Source organism: Berghia stephanieae, chromosome 4 (assembly GCF_034508935.2).
Source record: "Berghia stephanieae isolate SIO BIC M18660-M18661 chromosome 4, UCSD_Bste_1.3, whole genome shotgun sequence".
Taxonomy (NCBI): domain Eukaryota; kingdom Metazoa; phylum Mollusca; class Gastropoda; order Nudibranchia; family Aeolidiidae; genus Berghia; species Berghia stephanieae.
This window is the reverse complement of record NC_088363.1, coordinates 27219485-27241008: the sequence shown is the minus strand read 5'-3', so window position 1 is coordinate 27241008 and position 21524 is coordinate 27219485. Positions and strand designations below refer to the sequence as shown.

At 36.9% G+C, this 21524-nt stretch overlaps 2 protein-coding genes across 2 annotated transcripts in view; one reads left to right on the top strand and one right to left on the bottom strand.

Moving 5' to 3' along the window:
- The window catches only part of LOC144971737 (ADAM 17-like protease), an 11056-nt gene extending 5687 nt beyond the window's left edge, over positions 1–5369 (top strand). The window contains exons 3-4 of the mRNA XM_078912810.1: positions 1303–1506; positions 4569–5369. Coding sequence (XP_078768936.1) covers positions 1303–1506; positions 4569–5369 — 1005 coding nt within the window. The remainder of the gene's footprint in view (positions 1–1302; positions 1507–4568) is intronic.
- A 5180-nt stretch (positions 5370–10549) lies between these two features.
- LOC144971735 (ADAM 17-like protease) lies at positions 10550–21044 on the bottom strand. The gene is made up of 4 exons (XM_078912809.1): positions 20818–21044; positions 17443–18600; positions 16760–16966; positions 10550–13853 (listed from the first exon to the last, which is right to left on the bottom strand). The coding sequence occupies exons 2-4, from the start codon at positions 18595–18597 to the stop codon at positions 13044–13046; spliced, it is 2172 nt and encodes a 723-aa protein (XP_078768935.1). The 5' UTR covers positions 18598–18600; positions 20818–21044; the 3' UTR covers positions 10550–13043.
- Positions 21045–21524: the final 480 nt, after the last annotated feature.

Genomic DNA, 21524 nt, shown 5'->3' with positions numbered 1-21524 from the left:
TGAGCTTAAAGGCCTCAATCTAAATGTCAAAAATACAAAATACATGCAAATCGGAGAAGTTAAAGATCAAGCCATACTCATTAAAAATAAAGAGATTGAAGGTAATTCTCATTTTAGATATTTGGGATCCACTAAAACGCAAAATGGCGACTGCTCGATGGATATAAATATCGGAATTGCAATGGCGAAAAAAAAGAATGACTTCTCTAAACAATATATGGAAAGGCAAATCCATAGGGCAAAATTTGAAAATAAAATTAGTGAAAGTATAAGTGTGGACAGTGATGACCTACGGCGCAGAAGTATGGAACTTCAAGAAGAAAGACATGAAACTTAAAAACTCGGCTGAAATGTGGTTTTTGCAGAAGGTTGATGAGGATAGGCTGGAGGGAAAGAAGAATAAATAACAGCATATTGGAAGAGCTTGAAGTCATGCCAGGACTACTAAATGTCATCAAAACGAGAAAACTCCGTTTTTTCGGTCACATATTTTGCCGAAACTCATGCACCCTAATGAAAGATGTGGTATGGGGGAAAATGGAGGACAAACGAAGAAGAGGAAGGCCTAGGCCAAATAAAAATATCCTAGAATGGACAACTATGCATAGAGGAGAGTTGTAAGATACTGTCAACAGACGAGAGGAATAGGCAGCCAATCGTAGAATGGAGGCAGCCAACGTCAATGAGGACGAGGCCGGAAAGTAAGTAATATGTACACGTAGGTTTATATCCATTTCTATAAATTATTAATATCATTTCAAAGCATCGTTTAATATCTTTTGCTGAAAAAAAATGATATTTTCGGACAAAATTATTTTTCCATTTTTTTTTCATTCTAATATAATACGGATTTCATGCCGATACACAATAATATCATTTAGTGCTCTTTTAAAACAAAACCGTTGCCGGCATGTTGAGCTCATTCTCGGTCCAAATACTCAGTGTATTTTGTTTAAAAGTGTGTTTAATTATTTACTATTAGTATTAGTCGTCAGACTTTTAAGAAATAGCCAATTGTATATACAGTTAACTGCCGTACCTTGGAAAAACACATATTTCAAAATTTGGCCCGAAATTTCGTCCTTCAAATATCGATCGATTTAAACGACTCTCATATTTGCAAAATCTCTCCGATGTGGGACCTCGCGGGGGACAATGTTTGAGATTTTTTTCCAAAATGAGGGTCATTTAATTCGATCGAAATTTGAAGGACACGTTTTGTAAACCAAATTTTTTTTTTAAAACGGCGTGTCTTTCCATATTTTTGGCAGTTTAATGTTTATAATCATTCAATAATTTCAGACCTACAGTTTGGTGTTGGCCCATGAAATAGCTCACGGGTTTGGTGCTCGACATGATACACCTACATTCGATCCTCCAGAGTGTTATCCTGACGAAGAGCATGGAGGCCATTACATCATGTGGCATAAATCCACGAAAGGGTACAGTCCCAACAACAAAAAGTTTTCTCCATGCTCGATAAGAAAAATGAGCGAAATATTAAAGGTAATGTGTAGGTTTTGAGTGTGTGTGTGTGTGTGTGTGTGTGTGTGTGTGTGCGCGCGCATGAGAGAGAGAGGGAAGGAGGGAGGGAGGGAGAAAGTTAGAAAGCGAGTGGGAAGAACCGAAATGTCTGTTGAATTCAGTTTGTAAAGTGAAGTTCCTCTTTGCATATTATATTATAGTTATCATAGTGTGTATGTCCAAGTGTAACTCAATGGCAAATTGCCATAATATTATTTATGGACAATGAAGATATATTATTATGATTGTTAATTGAATTTAATTTAAAGCCATTTAGTTTTGATTACTGTGACACCCACGGAGTATCGGTATTCTAGAGACATTCCATTGGCTGAGGACCGCCGGCGCAATTTTCTTCTTGTTGGGCTTTTTTTTTTCACCCAATCAAAGCACAATATAGTTAAAGTAATTTAAGATTAATTGTGTGAGTGGTTTAGTATAAACAAAGGAGAAAATCAAGATTTCTTCAAAATCTTCCTTTTGACATTCTTCTCTACTCTCACTGTACCTGTATCACATCATTATCAATGATATAAATCGCCGTCCTCTAGAAAATCACATATATAAAATTTTGGCCAGCAAACTCGTCCTTCATACATCTATCGATTACAATTACCTTCATCTCGGCAAAAATTCTCAATCCTTAGACTTTGCGAAGTCCCAGGATTGAGAGTTTTTGCCAAGATGAGGGTCATATTAATCGATTGATATATTAAGGAAGACTTTTCTGGCCAAAATATTTAATAATTGGGGGGTTTTTTTTCTCAGTTTATGACAGTATATACGGACTGAGTGGAAAAAAATATCTAGCTTTGTTAAGCCGATCTTAAACAATCATGATAAATTAGGTACAAGATGAAATTCTGAAAAGGTATGAGCATAATCTGAGAAAGTGTGTGTGAAACTGCACCAGTCCGTAGCTATCGTTTACTTATAGATAGTTCGAATATGACGTCACTCAGGTCTTTGTTATTGTTTTTTGCCATCCGCGTTTATGAGTAATGCTCACTGAACTGTATTAACCCGACTATAAATGTTCATGGATACACACAGTTGTGTGTGTTGGTCCGTTATACTTCCGGATGGCAATGTTATAAGCTTCTTTGCCAAGCGCATACTATCTAAAGCCTGACACTAAAACCCACTAAAATCAATATTTTGACGTCATTTTTAGGTTTGTGGACGGCCTAGTGAGTTGTCTTTAGTAGAGGTCAAGGAAACAAGTGATCCTCCAGGTTGAACTGTTGAATACAACTCACGATTTGTTTTCTTTTGCGGCCAAAGACTTGTCTTTTGACGTCATTTGTTTGTCAGTGTCAGGCCATGAGTTTATCAAGACCTCCGCCAGTCAAAGCAAGAAAAATACTCCCAAATATTTCCACGAAAGTCAGTATTCCTCGACTGGGGATCGAACCTCAGACCCCCTGATTACCGTCAGACAAGACACCATTACACCACAGAGGTTAACATAAAGTTGGATCCCAGTCTTGGAAGAGACATTTTTTGGCATTGTTTTTTTTTCTTTTTCTTGTTTGTTTGTTTTTTGTTGTTTTTTTTTTGCTTTGCCTTTTACTGTTTCATACACACTTTCTCAGATCACTATCTCGAACCAGTGCCTGCTCCCTAATTGTCACTTTGTGAACATGGGAGTGCGATACAAAATAGTCTACTCGATGATAAAGGCTAAATTTTTATGCTGGAACAAATTCATATCTGTTTTAAAATCTCTAATAATCTTAAGTATATTCTTGTTATATATGTGTATATATTATATCGAGATAAGAAAAAATTATTCAACGCTTACAGAATATTTGCGCACATTTTATTGGTTTAAAATATGGTGTTAAAGACTGGCGATTAAAAATAATCTTTTGGTGCACATGAATATAAATCCAACTTGTTTCTTTATTGGGTTAAATTATCATGCAAGTAGATGTAGAAATATACAAATGTCGAATGGAAGTTACTACTGTCATGCATCCAAAACAATTAAAATTCACAACCATTTACTCAATCTAGCTGAATTATCTTCTGTTGGGAGATAAAAGAACCAAAACAATATCACTCACACATGGATTGAACACATTTATAAAAATAATAAATAGTCTACCTTCAATTTCAATGTGCCTTTATTGATTCACACCGCTAATACACATTATGAAAACAAGAATATCAAAAATTAAAAGAATATTACTCACAACAACAAAAAATAGCCGGCATATCATGTCTAGACAGTCACATCAGTTGAGGAAAAATTGCCAAATTACTGGAAGATTCAGACTGGTCTAAGTAAATGCCAAAATTTTAGAGGCATCACAGTTTCTAGTAAATGCCCGTAGAAGTAGATAAAAATCTTGAATTTCTTATCCCATTTCCGTGGTTGGTGTCTAGACGTGATTTTCTTTTTTTTTGTTTTTTTTTTTTTGTTTAATGGCTATTTTGTTTTAAATTGGCATTAAAAGTACCAAATTGGCTCGTTTCGTCCGGAATTTCCTATGGGTATCATCTTTAATCATCTTTAATCATCTTTACTATAGATAACTTGAATTCATTGAAAAATGAAGTATTTTTACAAATTATTAGTTATGAAATATCTAAGAAAATTATTTTGAGGGGTGGAATGAAGGTATTCTTTCACGGGTTTTGATTTATTAAATTAGTTTGGTTTTTTTGTTTTTTGTTTTGTATGTATTTTTTTTTGGGGGGGGGGGGTGGGTTGCCGCGATCAAAATGTCTCATTTTATAAATCAAAACCCGTGAAAGAATGCTATATTATTCTTGCTGCTAAAAGATAATGGACCGAAATAATCCAAACCTTATTCACAACTCAATTAGGAGAATTAGCTATTACTTTTGCTCAACTAAAATTAAAATGCTGACAGCATAACTTGATACCGGGTCCCCCAGTTTATAGCATCTCACCTCATGTAGCATGGTGTGTGAAAGACAAACATAGTTTTGTTAAAAGACATTTTAGCTTTGAAAATGCCACTATTGTGAGCAAACCAAGTGTGTTTTCATAACTTATTTTTATTTCTGAATAGCTTCGTCCCAAATGTTTAGTGTCAAAAGAGATTATTGACCACAACACCTGCGGCAATGGGTTCCTTGACTACGGTGAAGACTGTGACACTGGGCTTCTCCAGATGGACGATTATCACGGATGCTGTACATCCAATTGTCGATTCAGGAAAAACGCTATCTGCTCAGCTTACAACCATCCTTGCTGCAAAAACTGCACCGTGGCACCGAAAACTCAGAGGTGCTTTAACAGCATCGAAAATTACTGCTCAGATAATTCCTACTGCGACGGAGTAAACTTCCACTATTGTCCGCTCCCAAAGGCCAAACCAAACGGCAAGGAATGTGCGAACCACGGAGAGTGCTGGAATGGACTGTGTATCGATTATTGTTCCATTCTCGGCCAAAAGAGCATTCCTTTTGAGCGATATGAAAGATGTAACTGTGATGAAGATGAAAGGGCAATGTGCACTATATGTTGTAAGAGACTTGGGTCAGAGAGCAATTCAAACAAATCACAATGTTTCAAAACTGAGCATTATTATGATGACGGGTCGCCGTGCAATCTGGGATTTTGTGAGAGTGGCGTTTGTGAAGAATCCAGCAGTATGGATGAGGACAGTTGGGGTGTAAGTAGATTAAAGGGTGGGGATCTGACAGAACTGGCGATTTTCCCCCGAGAAGCTATTGGTAGTATGCCCATGATCATTGCGTTTCTGGTAATTTCATGCATCTTTGGATTAGTTTTGTTTGGAGCGTGTTTGTATAAGATGAAACCGCAGGAACTCCAACAAGAAGGCGAGGAAGAAAGGGAATCAGACTAGTTAAATTCATATATATATATATATAAAATATATATATATATATATATTATATATATATATATATATATATATATATCATAAAATAACGTTGAGTGTATCTCCGATTAGGAATGAATAAACTTACTGTAAAACTTAAAACTAATATTTGTAATAAAAAACAGAAAATCTCCAAATTTTTGGTTAATGCACTCAATGACTTTTCAAAGGCCATAACATTAGAGAATGATACTTAATTATTTTAAAACACGCATTTCTTGATCTTAAAACATTTCTCTTTAGTTTTATAGAATCGAGAAATCTCCCTTAGGAAATCGAAGGTGGGGGGGGGGGGTACTGTATACTGTCCCGTCTTCATTAAGCATTAGTTATTTGCATTTTGAGAAAATAGCCGTTGAAATCTGTATTTCCTAATGATAATATATCAAAGAAGCATGAATAGTCATAAAACATTTTTTAAAGAAGTGTAGGTATAAAATTGGTTGGCTGGAATAAAATTTTTAATAAAAACTATGATTAAAATGAATTTTAGAGAATCTACGTTTTGGAAATTAGTTGCAATAAAAAATAGAAAATCTCCAAATTTTTGGTTAATGCACTCAATGACTTTTCAAAGGCCATAACATTAGAGAATGATACTTCATTATTTTAAAACACGCATTTCTTGATCTTAAAACATTTCTCTTTAGTTTTATAGAATCGAGAAATCTCCCTTAGGAAATCGAAGAAGGCTATCTTTATCACAACAGGTGGAATTAACCAGTTCACTACCGAACTCTGGAAAGACACGTATTTAAATATTTGGCCAGACAACTCGCCCTTCAAAAATCGATCGATTTAAACGACCCTCATCTTGGCGAAAATTCTCAAACCTGGGAATTCGCTACTTCGGACAAAAATAATTATACACCTTTTTGGAGCTGCGTTGAGTTTCACAACCTTGTCGAATAATTACAAGTTTATAACATTTGAAATATTTTTTTCTGTAGATTTCGATCAGTGCTGATGGTGACTAAAAGTGAAAAAGGATTAAAGCTTTGAACGATTGCCTTTTTAATTTAAACTCCATTTTCTGCACTAATCACCGCTTTTAGAGCAATGGAAACGACACCACTATCATATTGTTACTTACTCTAGAGAACTTATGGAGAATGGGAAACGGAACCTGTTAGCTCCACCACACATCTAGTCTCTCACTGTCAGTACATATATCTGATTGAGGAAATGTAATTTTTCAAAAGGAAGGGATTCTTCCTCTAGCTCCAAACTCACGGCTTTCCGCGGATCCGAGGAAAACCATCAGCACTGTTTGATATATAGATCAATGGGATATTTTACTTTATATAGCAGCTCTGGCCCTTTTACAAAACCGAAAACAAACACAAAATTCAAAAAGTTAAGTGTATGACCACCAACTGCATCGTTTAACGAATAAATAGAGGTGCCTAAATGAGTCAATGAAATGGAGATAAAGATAAAGGGAGTAAATCTGACTCATGAATGAACAACACAAAACAAACATTTTGTTTGTTTTGTGTTGTTCATTCATGAGTCAGATTTACTTCCTTTATCTTTATCTGCATCGTTTAAACTGCGAATACGACGTCTATGGATAATGTCAGGTTTTCAATACGCTCGTGCCGTCCCTAAAAATCTCCAAAAACTAAGTGTATACTTATTTTTTTCCGATAATAGTATATTATAGGGTATTCGGGTACACTGCCTCGGGGACTTTTGCCATCGAGTGAACATCCTATCCATTTGGTGATTTTTGCCAATTATTTCTGACCGATAATAGTTCGTATTGTTCAATCGTGCTCCGAATGTAAAGTTATAGATTGTAATTTATGTTATTAATTGTTAATGAGTGCTGTTTTAACATTTTACTGTATCAAATTGGTGTAGTACAGCTACGTGGTCTAGAGGTATGACACTTTCCTTCGGATCGGAAGGTCCTGGGTTCTTCGATCCCGCTCTCAGCGGCGCATTGTCGGGTCCTTGAAAAAAGGCTCTTTACTCACATTCTCACTGTACTCATGTGTAAAATGAGTACCTGGCCATTAGCAGGACTGTCTTTGTCGGAATAAAAATGCAATATCGCGTAACAGGCGTCATGTCTTGTTCTAGATGTCAAATGTTGCTGTTGGTTTGAAACCCCTTGTAAAGCGCTTTGAGCACGTTTAGTGGATATTGCCCCACGTTGCTCACGTTGTCTTGCTTTGTTTTGTTTTGTTTAATTTTTGATTGTTTTTGTTATGTTTTTCGTTTTGTTTTGTTTTTTTTTAGTCATGAGATGATGCGTACGGTTTATGTATGTCTATTTGTTTTCCTTCGTGTTGCCTGGAATTTACTGACTGACAGGCAATGGTCGGTCCTTCAAAGTCATTAGGAATTTATACCGGTTTCTATAGCGTGAAACGGACAAAAACAGTCGCTTGCTACCCTTTATGTAGGACGCTAGCCTACAGCAATGAGCATCTAACTAGAGAATGTATAGAGAGCAATATCCTCTAAACGTGCTCAAAGCGGTTTACAAGGGGTCCCTAGCCAACAGCAACACTTAACATGCAGGATGACACATGACGCCTGTTCGGAAATATTACTTTCCGCCAGATTGCACAGATCCAACAACCTAATCACTGCTGGATAAACATAGTCGGGTGGTGAGGGGGGGGGGGGGGTTCAGAAAAAAATCTCGACTTTTAACAGGATCGATTTCATTCCCTTTTAGAATGAAGCGAGTGCTATACCGACTGAACTATCAGGATTTCAAGGAGATGATAAAAACTTACATTTTATATTGTGTCTGAAGATGTCCGTGTGTCTGTTAAGTGTTTTAATGTGGGTCTAAAATCTTGATTGTTAACTATTATGGTCCGATCGTCTTTGATTTTATCGTTCATTGCGATGTAATTAGTCAAGTTTAACAAAATCAAGCACTGCAAACCTCATTCTATTTTATTTTCAAACTTCTAAATATGAAAATGATATTCAATAAAAAGTGACAATAACAATAATCCAATTCGTTATGTAATTATTATTTGTGAAGGTGGAGAGGGGAATTTTTTGCAGGACTTACAAAGTACAATGAGCAAAGGGTGACCATTTGGCCTGAGAAGACTACACTAAAGTCGAAGGTCTATGGATCTCAGCAAGAGCTTGAGAAGACCACAGCATTTCTGCATCTTGTTGACTTTCAGCCACAAAGACATCATGAGAAGAAGAAGAAGAAGAAGAAGAAGAAGAAGAAGAATATTCTTCTACATTGAGGCGCAGGAGATCGTTGGATTTCTCTCTCTCTCTCTCTCTCTCTCTCTCTCTCTCTCTCTCTCTCTCTCTCCCTCTCTCTCTCTCTCTCTCACACACACACTCTCTCTCTCTCTCTCTCTCTCTCTCTCTCTCTCTCTCTCTCTCTCTCTCTCTCTCTCTTCCCATTTGATAAAGTCTTTATCGGTCAACAACATCCTTGTATTATTTTCTCTAACTCTAAATCGTTTGTCTTTACTAATTGGCTCTGTAAATTTGTTCTTAAATGGGACTATTTCATTTCGCCTGGGCATGCTTGAAATCTTTTCCTGAGTGAGAAACAGTTCTAATATTCTAATATCAAAGCCATTATACCCATGGACCTGGAGTATATCACGGTTGCTATAGCGTAAAACAAACAATAACAATTGCTTGTCACCCTGTGAATAGGATGTTAGTCAATCGCAAAGTACTTTCCGCCAAATCTAACAGATCCAGCTATCCAATCACTTCCGAGTGGACAGGGTGGGTCAGAAAAAAATCTCGACTGCACCCGGGATCGATCTTGGTCCTTTAGATTGTGAGTGCTCTACTAACTGAGCTATCTGGATCCCCTTGTGTGCGTATTTAAATAAATTTGCCAGAAATCTTTTCCTTCAAATTTAGGTCAATTAAACTTACTCTCATCTTGGCAAAAAATCTCAAAGCTGGGGTAGACAACTGGCCAAAACCTTTAAAATGTGCTGGGTTTTTATTTCCAGAGTATCCCAGAACACTAAACATTCTCTTAGCATCTCTACAAAAGACGTAGTAAAACAAAAGAATTTCCTGAGAATGTGTCGACTTTCGTTTTAAATCGGAAATTTTGTGTCCAGCCGCTTTAATCTAGTATTATGACGGAGTGAATTAAAGTATCATTAGAAAGTGACATGTTTTCAAAGGTTAATAGGGGGGAAATATTCACTCTCCTTATGAGGACATTTAATTGTAGCAAATTTAATAAGTATAGCTTAGGATTCAATCTGATGCCTCAGGTTCACACGGACATAATACCATTTTAATACGATTGGTCACAAAGTGAAAGAAATACGTCTCCATTAGCCCCAAATTGTAGACGCCAGGTGTCACGAGTCCTGCCAACGTATACTGATTTCAGTTCTGATAACCCAACTTGTTATGGTCTTGTTGTTGTAATGGATATACTCTCAAACCTACTCAAAATGTTGTCTGTTGGATTCAATAGTCTGATGTCACGTCGCCCAGCAACGGCGAGCAGCGTGGTTCTAAACAAAGAAATTCGGTACTTCTTATTCTTCGTGCTGGCTTGAACGTTTCATATGTCATGTGATCAGAGTGTATAAAAGTCAAAACATGATCATATCTATAATGTTTTTCTCCTCTGGATACACTTTTATGCTCGTCGGAGAAATATTTCATAAGGGCGTCCGACATGACTGTTGAAGCGAATTACAACAATATAAAAACAAGCCCATCATTGCGTTCGGTTGTCAGACCTGCTAATATGGGCACCCAGGTAAAAACTCGTATTTGCATGTTCGACAACTGAACGTAATTAATGGCTTGATTTGACATGGTTGTAATGGACAATATTTTGTGGTGGTTTGAAAGTATTTCCATTATATCAGTCAGACCATAACAATTCGGATTACGAGATCTTCAAAGCGCTATGCATCAACGGGTAGAATTAAATACAGCCGGTCATTAGGTGCCGACAACGTTTTGATGCAAATCACAAACACAAGCTGTTGGACACTCTTAGCGACATTCTAGAAGGGGGTGAAATCCGCAAAATGTAAACAGTTGTAAATTATCATGAAGAGAATTGATAATAAACGTTAAGACCAAAGATATAACATTAAAATTTTCTTTTAGAATAATATTGGACCTCCACAACAACAACGCCCTGGACTCGTAATTATTTTATTATATTTTTGTCGTGTGCATGCATATGAAGATATAAATAACCAAACAGCATTTAGAAAAGAAAAGACATCAGATAATTTAATCTCAAATGAAATGAAACACATAAACTATATTGACTGTAAGGAAAAGATCACTCACCCTTACGAGAATTGATTGTATTCTGAAAAGGCACAACTTAAAAGTAAATAATAATACGAAAATATATTGAGGCATAGAAATCATCTAAAGACGCTGGCTCACAATTAGAAAATTAAAAAGAAAAACACATCGAGCACTGAAATTATCTCTGTTCAATGCAGTATCTCATTGAACAGCTTGTGGTTTGAAAACAAGTGACAAACGAAAATTAAATTGTTTCGGTTTTTTGACCTAACCAAAAAAGCAACAGAACAATATTTTTTACACCTTTTATAGATCCCAGTTATGGCAGGTTTTAAATAGTACATATACTACCCAACAATTTTTTTAATTAACCAATCTACAAATAAATGTGGTGAATCTCCAATCTCAATTCAAGGTAATAAAAACAAAATGGAGACTGCCCGCACCTCCCTTGACGAGGTTGGAAAAGGCCAGTTTAAAGTTTAATACAGTTTGAGGACAATAATATTTTAATTCAATACCTAGCTCAAATAGAGAAAATATTGGTCTTCATTCCTCACAGAAATCAAGACAACAGAAGCTGCGAAGTCAGGCGACCTCTCAGGCCGCGAGTCTTAATGTGACATGAAAGTGTATTACAATCTAAAATGTAGCAACAGGACGTTGCGAGAGTTACAAAAATAAATGAGAGTTGTTCATTTCTTTACCGGGAAAAAAGATATATATATTTCTTTTTTTCCACTTTATTTATATATAATGCATTTCATGTTTATGACGCATAGCAAAGTGTGGGATATGTTTTTAATTAGGTAGTTGATCTTAATTTTGGGGCTATTTTTATCTTCAGTACAAATCGTTTTGAGGTTATGTTCATCTTAAAATACGAGTTTTGTATAGATAGTATGCAGATGACGTCACTCAGGCCTTTGTTATTGTTTTTGCCATCCGCGTTTGTGAGTTGTTCTCACTAAACTGTATTAACCAGACTATAAAAGTTCATGGTTACACACAGTTTGTGTGTTGGTCCGTTATACTTCCGGATGGCAATGTTGTGAACTCCTTGGCCAAGCGCATTCTATCTATATGTTCCCAAACCTCCTTTAAACCAAAACCCTTCTCGTGAGTTGTTGTTTGTTTGTTTTTTTGGGGTGTTTTTTTTTTTTTTTTTTTTTTTTGTTGCTTGTTTTGTTTTGTTGACATTACAACTAATAAAGATTCTACTCAAGATTTAATAATAAAACGCTCTGTTATGCTATTGTACAATGACAGATAACAGAAAGTAATAGAGAATAAAAATTTTGCGGCGATGGGGACCTGAACCCACGACCTTACTGATACGACAACTCCGCCTCACCGTGAGCTGGAGGTATGCAATCGACGTCATCCACTACTCAAAAATAAAAGTGGTTCCAAACGTAGTGTCTAGCCTGAGTCCCTCTCCCGACTTCTTGAGGTCATGGATTCAAAACACACAAACTCCTCAGTAATGCTAAATCTCTATTCTCAACACAAATAATATAAAGACGACTGAAACATTGAGTAAGCTCGGATATTGGGGTTGAATATTAATTCAGAAAAGTGAGTGGAGCAGACACTTATGCTGATAATAACAGAAAATGAAGTGAGTAGAAAAGTGCCAGAAGACAATAGAGAATAAAAATCTTGGAGATTGTCTGTGTTGAACCCATGACCTAAAGAAGTCGTGAGAGGGACTCAGGATAGACACTACGTTTGAAGCCACTTTTTTTTCTTGGAGTGGTGGATGGCGTCGACTGCATAGCGTCCCTCTCACGGCCAGGCGGAGTTGTCGTATCAGTAAGTCGTGGATCGACCCCCCCCCCCCTCCCATCGCCGCGAAATTTTTATTCTCTATTGTCTTCTGGCTTTTTTCTATTTATTCATTTTCTGTTATTATCTACATGAGTGCCTGCTCCACTCGCTTTTCTGAATTAATTTTCAACCGCAATATCCGATATTACTCAAATGTTTCAATCGTCTCTGTGTTATATGTTTCTGTTGAGATAGAGCTTTTGCATTACTGATGGCTTTTAAACAAACTTCTCGGATTTTGTGTGTCGTGAACCCATGACCTAAAGAAGTCGTGAGAGGGACTCAGGATAGACACTACGTATGAAACCACTTTTTTTTTTGGAGTGGTGGATGGCGTCGATTGCATAGCGTCCCTCTCACGACCAGGCGGAGTTGTCGTATTAGTAAGTCGTGGGTTCGCCGCGAAATTTTTATTCTCTATTGTCTTCAGGCTTTTTTCTACTCACTTTATTTTCTGTTGTTAATGAGAGATAAGCACATAATATCAACGGGGAGGGCTTATAATTATAATTTTGGACAAAATACGAGTTAGTCTAAGTAAGTGTAATATCTAATTTAAATGTTAGGGGAATTAGGGGTGAGAGACTTAAGCCTACGCATCAGGTAAGGTTCTGATAGTAGTTGTCTTATGGATCTTTCTCTGAATAAAAATAATGTACATGTCAAAAAGAGCATAAATGAACAAGCAACAACGAGAATCATGAATTGTTTATAATAATTAATGTTGAGTTTGTAGTCAATGTTTTGTGCTGCTCTCCACTTGGACTCCAGGAGGAAATCAGACCAATCTGCCGTATCCAGAGGACCAGTTTTCTTACATATACCATTTTCACAGAATCCAATATTGCAAGGTAAACCATTGTCGTAAATCTGTCCCGTATCAAAGCATGTTTGGTTGCTGAGGGCGTTTCTACAACAAATAGAACACATTGACCTTCTATTACTTTCACAATTACACGGTTCAAGTCGTTCTAGGGGCCTTTTTCTTTGAGCTAGAAGAGAACAATAATTTATGCACGTTCCATTCTGGCATTCTCCTTGATTTTCACACTTGTGGCCATCAGGTTTTGTTTTTGAAGGAGGACAGGAATAGAAATGAATACCGTCACAAAAGGAATCTTCAAAACACGAATGCTCTATTTTGTGTTTACAGGGGTGAGATTTGGGAGCTAGTGTGCAGTTGATGCAACACGGATGATTAAAGGATGAGCAGACCGCCCTTGGTATGAGTCGACACGTCGGTGTGCAGCATGTGTCATTGTTGGCATTTTTCCCTGCGTCACACTCTTCTCCATGATCCAAGATGCCGTTGCCACACTGGTCACGATCAAGGACATCTGAAGATGTCAGGCATTTGGATCGCAGCTGGGGAGGATTGGTAAATAAATACATTTTCATATAGAAACAAATAGTTGCTTCGTTTATTATCACATTAACAATACTCAAAAAACCTCTGAGGTTTGATCCCTAGTCGAGGAAGACTGGATTTGTTGGGATGGTTTTTCTCCTGTATTTTTATTTCTTGTTTTGTCTGGCCTCTTTCATAGACACCTTTTCAGATCTTTATCTGACACCAGTGCCCGCTCCCTAATTTGTCTCTTTGATAGCTTCTTCTAGCTCACGTACACTATCTCTCACTGCTCATAGCCAGTTACTTATTTCATCTGAATCAAAGTCATGTGGTCTGGATGCGGTTAAATAAAATGTTCACCAGTCTTCCCTGCCAGTCTTTTCGTAACCAACTCACAAATATGCAATCTTTAACGTTTTCTGACTGTCGGGAAGATAAGAATTAAGTAAGAGCAAATCAGCCCCCCCCCCCCCCCACCCCCCAAGGATCCGATGGCCTTACCACAACAGTATAAAGCCGTTCTTTTAAAAGAGAAATTTAAATGATTCATTCATGTTGCCTGGCTTGAGTGTTAATGATTTTTTTCTCAATCAAAAAAAAAAATTAAATGGAGGCCAGTGTCACAAGTGGATATATTGATATGGCATTTTCCAGTTGACACGCAATTAATTCCCTAGTGACGAAGACACAAACTTCACCTACATGAGATAGAAAACTCAATCTACCTTCATCGCTCAAACTCCGCCAATACTGGACAATGTAAAATAAAGTGTGAACATCTGGCAGACACGCCCCACCACCTTATCTTCAAAACAAGGACCCATATGGGAGTGAGCAGGACAAGCTTGCCTTATAAAACCTGCCACTTATAACAGGACGGTCTCTTTCCACACAAAAAAAGAATAGATGTGTTTTATCCTGTTCAGTGGTGTGATAGTCATTAATAAGGGGTAAGTGGATTACATTGAATTGATTTTCTTAAATTTCTTTCTAATCTACATTCTGTATCAACAGCTTTTTCTGCATATTTTTACGTCTCCATTCCTACGGGGTTGATATGCATGATATCATTATGACTTTCTACATGTAATGTGAACATGTTTTTCAATAGATAGTATGCGCTTGGCTAAGAAGCTCATAACATTGCCACCCGGAAGTATAACGGACCAACACACAAAACTGTGTGTATCCATGAACGTTTATAGTCGGGTTAATACAGTTCAGTGAGCATTACTCATAAACGCGGATGGCAAAAAACAATAACAAAGACCTGAAAGACGTCATCTTCGAACTATCTATAGATAGAATGCGCTTGGCCAAGGAGTTCACAACATTGCCATCCGGAAGTAAAACGGACCAACACACAAACTCTGTGTAACCATGAACTTTTATAGTCTGGTTAATACAGTTTAGTGAGAACAACTCACAAACGCGGATGGCAAAAACAATAACAAAGACCTGAGTGACGTCATCTGCATACTATCTATACCATGGTTCAGCTAGTTTGTTTATCTAGCGCAGGCCGGTACTTCTTAAGGCCAGAGTACCTATCAGTTATTTATTTCATGCTATCTGGGCGTTAGCATTATATGTATATTATATATATATAATATATATATATATATATATTATATGTGTGTGTGGTTGTGGTGTGTTATATAATATATATATATATATTATTTTAATATTTATCACAATGTTGGAGTCAGTCTACATCGATGTTTCAGGCCTTTTCAGGCATCGTCAGGACTATGTGTTACATGAGTTTAGTTTGTTGTGTGTTGTTGCTTGTATAAATAATAATTCGCTCCATTGCTACATGCCGAGCACTATTCGTACCATATTTGCATCCAACACGATTCAATATATATATATATATATATATATATATATATATATATATATATATATATATGTATATATATATATATATATATATATATATATATATATGTGTGTGTGTGTGTGTGTATATATATATATATATATATATATATATATAATATATATATTGTTATCATAAATATATTATAATATTTATTATTATATATATTATATCCCTGTCTTAGGGCACTCCAGTCCCAAAGACAGGCCAAAGAAGATTAACACAGAACAATCTGACTGTTGCATAAATTATTTATATCAAACCAGATTTCCATCCCTTCCTGGTTTGGACATAGGAAGAGCTGCCCAACCGCACCATTGCATCAAACGGCACCCCTACCTCCTGAAGCAGAGAGACGACCAGTTCGGCTAAGGACCTCAGCTTCTACCAAACTAAGAATCACAACAACATAAAAATATTGTGATTTTTCCTTTGTTAGTGACCAATGATGAATCATAAACATTTTAAAAACATGTAAATACGTACCATTATTAAACAATAATCTGTTACTTTTAATGTAATTATAAGGACTGGACTCGTTATTCATACTTATGCTTAATTATAGAGCATAGCCAATAAGCATTGCTGTTAAATATTTCCATGTAATATGTAACAGGGAAATCTTAGGATCTACAGACCTCTATATAATTTAATTCTAATTAATAGGGCGATTCTATCAGTGCAGGCGCTGACAACCTATGTAAAACGCTCGCGTGGTGTGGAGAATTATTACATAAAATTTTCTTAAATAAAAAATTTAATCTCTACCACATTACAGCCAGCAGGAGACAAAAAACATATTGGAAGATCGATATTAATCCGATGAGAACTTGTGAGCAATGATTTTTCATTGAAAGGTCTATCTAGGGAATACAAATTATAGTGACGCCGGAAGAGTAAGATGGAAGAAATAAAGATTAATTACAGAAGCAGAGAGCTAACTCATTATGGTGTTTTGTTCAATTACACCGATCCTATTTTATATTCATCTCACAATCCATCGAAAATATTGAGATAGAAAAAAGGAGCACCCACCTTTAATATTTTGTTAATAGAACGTATAGAGCACGGAGAGAATTTATAGTTGTTTGGTTCGATACCAGTGACCAGGTTATGGAACATGAGAAACTTTCCACCGGCATCATTGGATGGCACGCACTGGGATTGGGATGTTTTTCTAACCCCGTCATGACTTGCTCCAAAGTTGTGCCCCAACTCATGACTGACCAATAATCTGTATGACTAGAAACACGAGGCATTTATTTTAGAGCATCGTAACAAATGTGACGATTTTCCTACGGGTGGTAAGGAGGAGGTTAAATTAGGAAACTAAGATTTGTAGAGTAATAGAGGAGAGGATTATTAAGATCACCCTGGAATATTATATAAATTTAAATTTGTCTACGAATAAAAAACAGTTTGTGCTTCTGAAAAATTAGATTAGGGAGATTACTATTTGACTGACCCTCGTATACTTAGTCATAAAAGACACGATGCGCACATACCATTGTATTCTTTTGTTGTTGAATGTGAATTTTTGGTCGTGTGTGTTTACATATTTGTGCTTTTGTGGTTGTCTATACATGTATATGTGTGTGTGTGTGTGTGTGTGTGTGTGTGTGTGTGTGTGTGTGTCGATTTTTGTGGCGTTACTAATATGAATTTTATAACAGAAAATATGGAAACCTATATGAAGTAAAGCAAGTTCTTCGTCTTACCGTCAGGGGGAGTATGACGTTTTTATAACTGACTGTGCTAAAACCCACGTTTCCAGAAAATTGTGGATGGGTCCCACAGATACCGTATGATTCGTTTATCAATCTTGCCGTGAAGCCAGAGCTGAGAGTATCGTCTTTGAAACGTCGCTGTGTAGTTAAGTGAACAAGACAATACTCTTTGAAATAACTGTCCTTAGATGATAGCCTGAGATATGTCTCGTTACCCACGTTTACTTTTAAAAATCCGAAAGGGTATTCTTTATCAGTATGAATATGCATGTCTCTAATTTGAATGCTTATTTTTTTCTTTGCTTCGAACTCGGTTTTTGAGAAAATATAAAATGCAAGTGAATATATGTTTGTTAACAATTTAGCAGTTCTTTCAGTTGATTTGGCTCCAAAACCGTTGTAAAAAGTGTAATCAGCTACGGCTAATATATCGCAAGATGCACTGGATTTTAAGTCTCTCCTTATTCGTGGATTGGAGTTCAATTTACCTCTTGTGTTTAAGAGAGGATCATTAATTTCATTTTGCAAGATTTCGGATATCGTCGCATCCTCTGATAAATTTAGATCTCTCTTCTCAACTTTCTTGTTCAAAATTGGATTCGTTGAAAAAGAGGAAGAAGTATTGTCGTGTACAAAATGATTACAGGATTGTTTTTCAGTCCTGTTCAAACTTCTTACGTCACGAAGTCGATATGCCACCATTTGTTTCTTCTCAAAGTCTACGTGAAAGCTCAAGGGTTCGACGGAGAATGACATTGTAGGATGAACAACCTGAATTGTCCAAAGGCCTTCGTGATAGAAGGAGTTGACTCGACTGTCGGAATGGCCTTGTATGACCCCTTGATAAAAGTCATTAAGGTCAAGGACGATTCTTAGCTTTGTTCCCTTAGCCCCAATTTCGTAAATTTTAACATCCGGTGACATGAGTGATTCAGGCAGTCCGGCTTTCAAGATGAGGTAGACTTTACGTCCAAAAATTGATAGAGTTAATGTTTTGTGCTTTTCTTGTCCGTTAACATCTCTTTTCACTCTTACCGCAATATGGCGTGGGCTCAGTATTTCAAAATGAGAAAATTTCGTGTGGAGACTAGATTGACACAAACATGGGAGAATGCTTACTAGAAGAAACGCCATGCAGGAAAACATGATCTGTGGAAAAGGGAAAAAAAGGTTAAGACGATACCAGATTCCAATAGCAAAATTAAACCTAGAATTTGAATGATATAAATTCAAGAGATAACAATTTAGAAATAGGGGCTTGCAATTAGCATTCTGGCGAGTGCTTATAATTTTAAACGACCCAGGGTGAGCATACAAATTTAAATAAGCATTGGAAAGAGAATGAGCGAATAGCCAGCTGTTTTCTATTACAAAAATACCCAAACAAGACAGCTTTACACAAGAATTCAGCTTGTATTATCATAATATTTGTTATATCATTGTACATTTTGCATTGAAACTCTTCAGCATTCATATTTTAAATCTCCTCTACAGATAACAGATGGGGCTGGTCATGTTCAGCAAATCAGATAGTGAAAATGTTTCGCATGTCCCGAGTGTAGAAATCTGCTATATTTGGTCTGGATCTGCCTCGATCGCACTTACGTCTGAGTGGTGAGTATCGTTGCATGGCCTTTCTGGGGGGGGGGGGGGCGATTTGAGGACTGCTTTTGCTCGTTGGCCTGCCAGCATTCTAAACAATGTTTACAAGGTTGTTTGTTAAGACCACCACCTCGCTTCTTTCTGTAGCGCAGATGTGGTTTCCCACAAGAGGGTCCAGCTTGGCCTGCTTGTCACTCTTATAGGTTGACATCGCCGATACAGATGACATTGGAGTGACGTTCCGGGCCATTTCTCGGCACGCGATGATTGCGATGACATCATGTGTGCTTTTGTCCTGGATATCTGGCATGCTTCCCTTTGTATGTCTAAATTGCATATTCCTGCCAGTGGTACGTCGCGGATGACTTCTTCGGTGTAGGCCGCTTGGACTTGCTTCCCACAATAACATTTGGTTGAGGTGGTGACACCGCAGGTCTCCGTCTTTCCTCATATTCTTGCAGCGAAGGTTTTGACTGGTTCATCGTTAGATTGATTCATCTAGATCAATTCTACTCTGCTGACACCACGCGCTATAGATATCACTGCCAACGATCGCATCACTGCAAGGACATCCTTCAGAGGTTTTGTTGTTAATGCTGGGTCTGATTTCAGGAGTAGGTCTCCTAGGGACTCGCTGGCGCATTGGAATACCTGCGTTGGTGCAGCACGATCGCTGTTGTCCGGACCAATTCTGAATGCCTCCCATCCCCTGACAAAGGCGCTCCACGTCTCTGCTACTTCAGTGTCACTGACAGGTGGATTGAGTTCGGGACCCCTTGATGTAGTTATTGAGGGGCAGGAGTGTTCAAGAGCATGGATGTTCAGAAAGGGCACGATAACTTCCGCCCGTAATTCTTCAGTTTTGTAGGGGTGATGGACACAATACGACGACCATGTTTACTCTTCAGTGGTTGCGCTCAAGCTTTCTTTTACATGAAGAATATAGAATCGTGTTTTATAAGTTTATTGAGTATTTAACATCTCCACATACACGATGTAAAAGAAAAGATGGACACCATCTGAGAAACAAAGAAACAGAGACTACTAATGAACATAAAGCATAAACATAAGCATGAACATATAAATACACCAAATATAACCCTACAAGGGGGTGGGGGGGAGAGAGTCTTTCAGACCAATGCTATGAAGTTTGTTTTTTATGAAGAAAGCCTCTCGCAATGGAGTGATTCTTGTAATACGATGTATATTGAAATTGAAGTACAGTTTAACCCGTACTTTATTAGCATGGTGTAAAGAGTGTAAAACTCTTGTCTTGCTAATGTTTGGTGATGATGATGTTGATGTTGAAGAGGAGGAGGAAAAGGAGGAGGAGTATTGAGCATTGGGGGTGGTGGAGACGGGATATTCCCCTTTACTTCCCAATAATAAAAACTTGAGCTTTGATATAGTTCAAGATCCACTTAGCATGGTCAAGGCGCTTTATAAGGGGTCCCTATCCAACAGGAACACGTATCATGTAGGATGAGACATGACGCCTGTTAGGTTATTATTTCATTTTGTCGGACAAAGCCAACTCTGTTAATGACCAGGCCCAGGTTTGAAAGTTTTTGTTAAGACGAGGGTCATTTAAATCGATCGATATTTGAAGGACGAGTTTTCAGGCCAAATTTCTAAATATGTGCTTTTCCAGAGTAAGGAAGTATAGAGTCGTACCGTATATTATGAATTATACTTTCCATCTCGGTTACAAGAATAATGAGAAACATTTGTTATGAGAAGAAGAGGTGTTAAGTTTAGACTTACGTGTTCTTGTTTACAAGTTTGATGACCCAAGTTGTGGTCTCATCGTTGTTAAATGTTAAAGTAAAGACGCCCATCAATGCGCTGGGAAATCCGATCTGTGAAATATTATGTGCCCGTAGGTTTAGATATTGGGAAATGACTTCTGGAATCAAATTGAAATAATTTATATACAACTTTAACAAGACACAACGAAAAACAAGCTTTACCACTTATCATCTAACGTCAGAGCTTATTTTCACCATTTCGGATTATTAGTTTGTGCTGAAATCGAGATCACTTTTACTTTCACAACCTTTTAGTTAGTGGAAAATGTATGTGAAGAATATTTTCACAATAGTCACTCATATTTGAATTCAGGGTTGGAATAGTATTGTGTGAAATATTTTTTTACGGCGGAAGAAGATTTTGGTGTGCATTAGAAAGTGTGCAAGAGAAACTGATTTAATGCAAAGTAAGGATCTGAAAAAGTGTAACCATATGACACAATGCCGGACAAAAGAAGTAAGAAAAATATAAGAATAAAAACATCCCCAATAAAATCACCTTTCTCGATTCGGGATTATTATTATTATTATTATTATTATTATTATTATTATTATTATTATTATTATTATTATTATTATTATTATTATTATTATTATTAAGCTGAGACATTGTACCAACTGAGTCACCGAAACACTCGTGTGAGATATGTTTGGTCTTCTTTT

Excerpts from the sequence above, each read along its gene's own strand:
- LOC144971735 (XM_078912809.1), bottom strand. The coding sequence starts at position 18,597 with ATGTTTTCCTGCATGGCGTTTCTTCTAGTAAGCATTCTCCCATGTTTG. Across the intron at positions 16,967-17,442 it reads ACGTCATACTCCCCCTGACG|TCATACAGATTATTGGTCAG; the intron begins GTAAGACGAAGA and ends TCGTGTTTCTAG. Across the intron at positions 13,854-16,759 it reads CTATTAACAAAATATTAAAG|CTGCGATCCAAATGCCTGAC; the intron begins GTGGGTGCTCCT and ends AATCCTCCCCAG.